Source organism: Solanum tuberosum, unplaced genomic scaffold (assembly GCF_000226075.1).
Source record: "Solanum tuberosum cultivar DM 1-3 516 R44 unplaced genomic scaffold, SolTub_3.0 scf00705, whole genome shotgun sequence".
Taxonomy (NCBI): domain Eukaryota; kingdom Viridiplantae; phylum Streptophyta; class Magnoliopsida; order Solanales; family Solanaceae; genus Solanum; species Solanum tuberosum.
This window is the reverse complement of record NW_006239649.1, coordinates 27080-27730: the sequence shown is the minus strand read 5'-3', so window position 1 is coordinate 27730 and position 651 is coordinate 27080. Positions and strand designations below refer to the sequence as shown.

The 651-nt window shown below is 59.9% G+C and overlaps 1 protein-coding gene across 1 annotated transcript in view; it reads right to left on the bottom strand.

Moving 5' to 3' along the window:
• Positions 1 to 452, bottom strand: part of LOC102600804 (glycine-rich cell wall structural protein 1-like) — a gene marked incomplete at its 5' end in the record, with an annotated part of 2662 nt that extends 2210 nt beyond the window's left edge. Inside the window, one exon of the mRNA XM_015305287.1 lies at positions 14 to 452. Within this exon, the coding sequence (XP_015160773.1) occupies positions 14 to 452 (439 nt within the window). The remainder of the gene's footprint in view (positions 1 to 13) is intronic.
• Between the last annotated feature and the right edge of the window lie 199 nt (positions 453 to 651).

Genomic DNA, 651 nt, shown 5'->3' with positions numbered 1-651 from the left:
CCATCTCCACCACCTCCAGTTAGGTCCCCGCCTCCTCCATCTCCATCTCCACCTCCACCACCTTCTCTATCTCCACCACCTCCAGTTAGGTCCCCGCCTCCTCCATCTCCATCTCCACCTCCACCACCTTCTCTATCTCCACCACCTCCAGTTAGGTCCCCGCCTCCTCCATCTCCATCTCCACCTCCACCACCTTCTCTATCTCCACCACCTCCAGTTAGGTCCCCGCCTCCTCCATCTCCATCTCCACCTCCACCACCTTCTCTATCTCCACCACCTCCAGTTAGGTCCCCGCCTCCTCCATCTCCATCTCCACCTCCACCACCTTCTCTATCTCCACCACCTCCAGTTAGGTCCCCGCCTCCTCCATCACCATCTCCACCACCTCCAATTAGGTCCCCGTCCCCTCCTCCTCCATCGCCATCTCCACCTCCACCTCCTTCTCCATCTCCACCACCTCCAGTTAGGTCCCCGCCTCCTCCATCGATATCTCCATCCATCGCCATCTCCACCTCCACCACCTTCTCCATCTCCACCACCACCAGTTAGGTCCCCTCCTCCTCCATCGCCATCTCCACCTCCACCACCTTCTCCATCTCCACCACCACCAGTTAGGTCCCCTCCTCCTCCATCGCCATCTCCACCTCCACC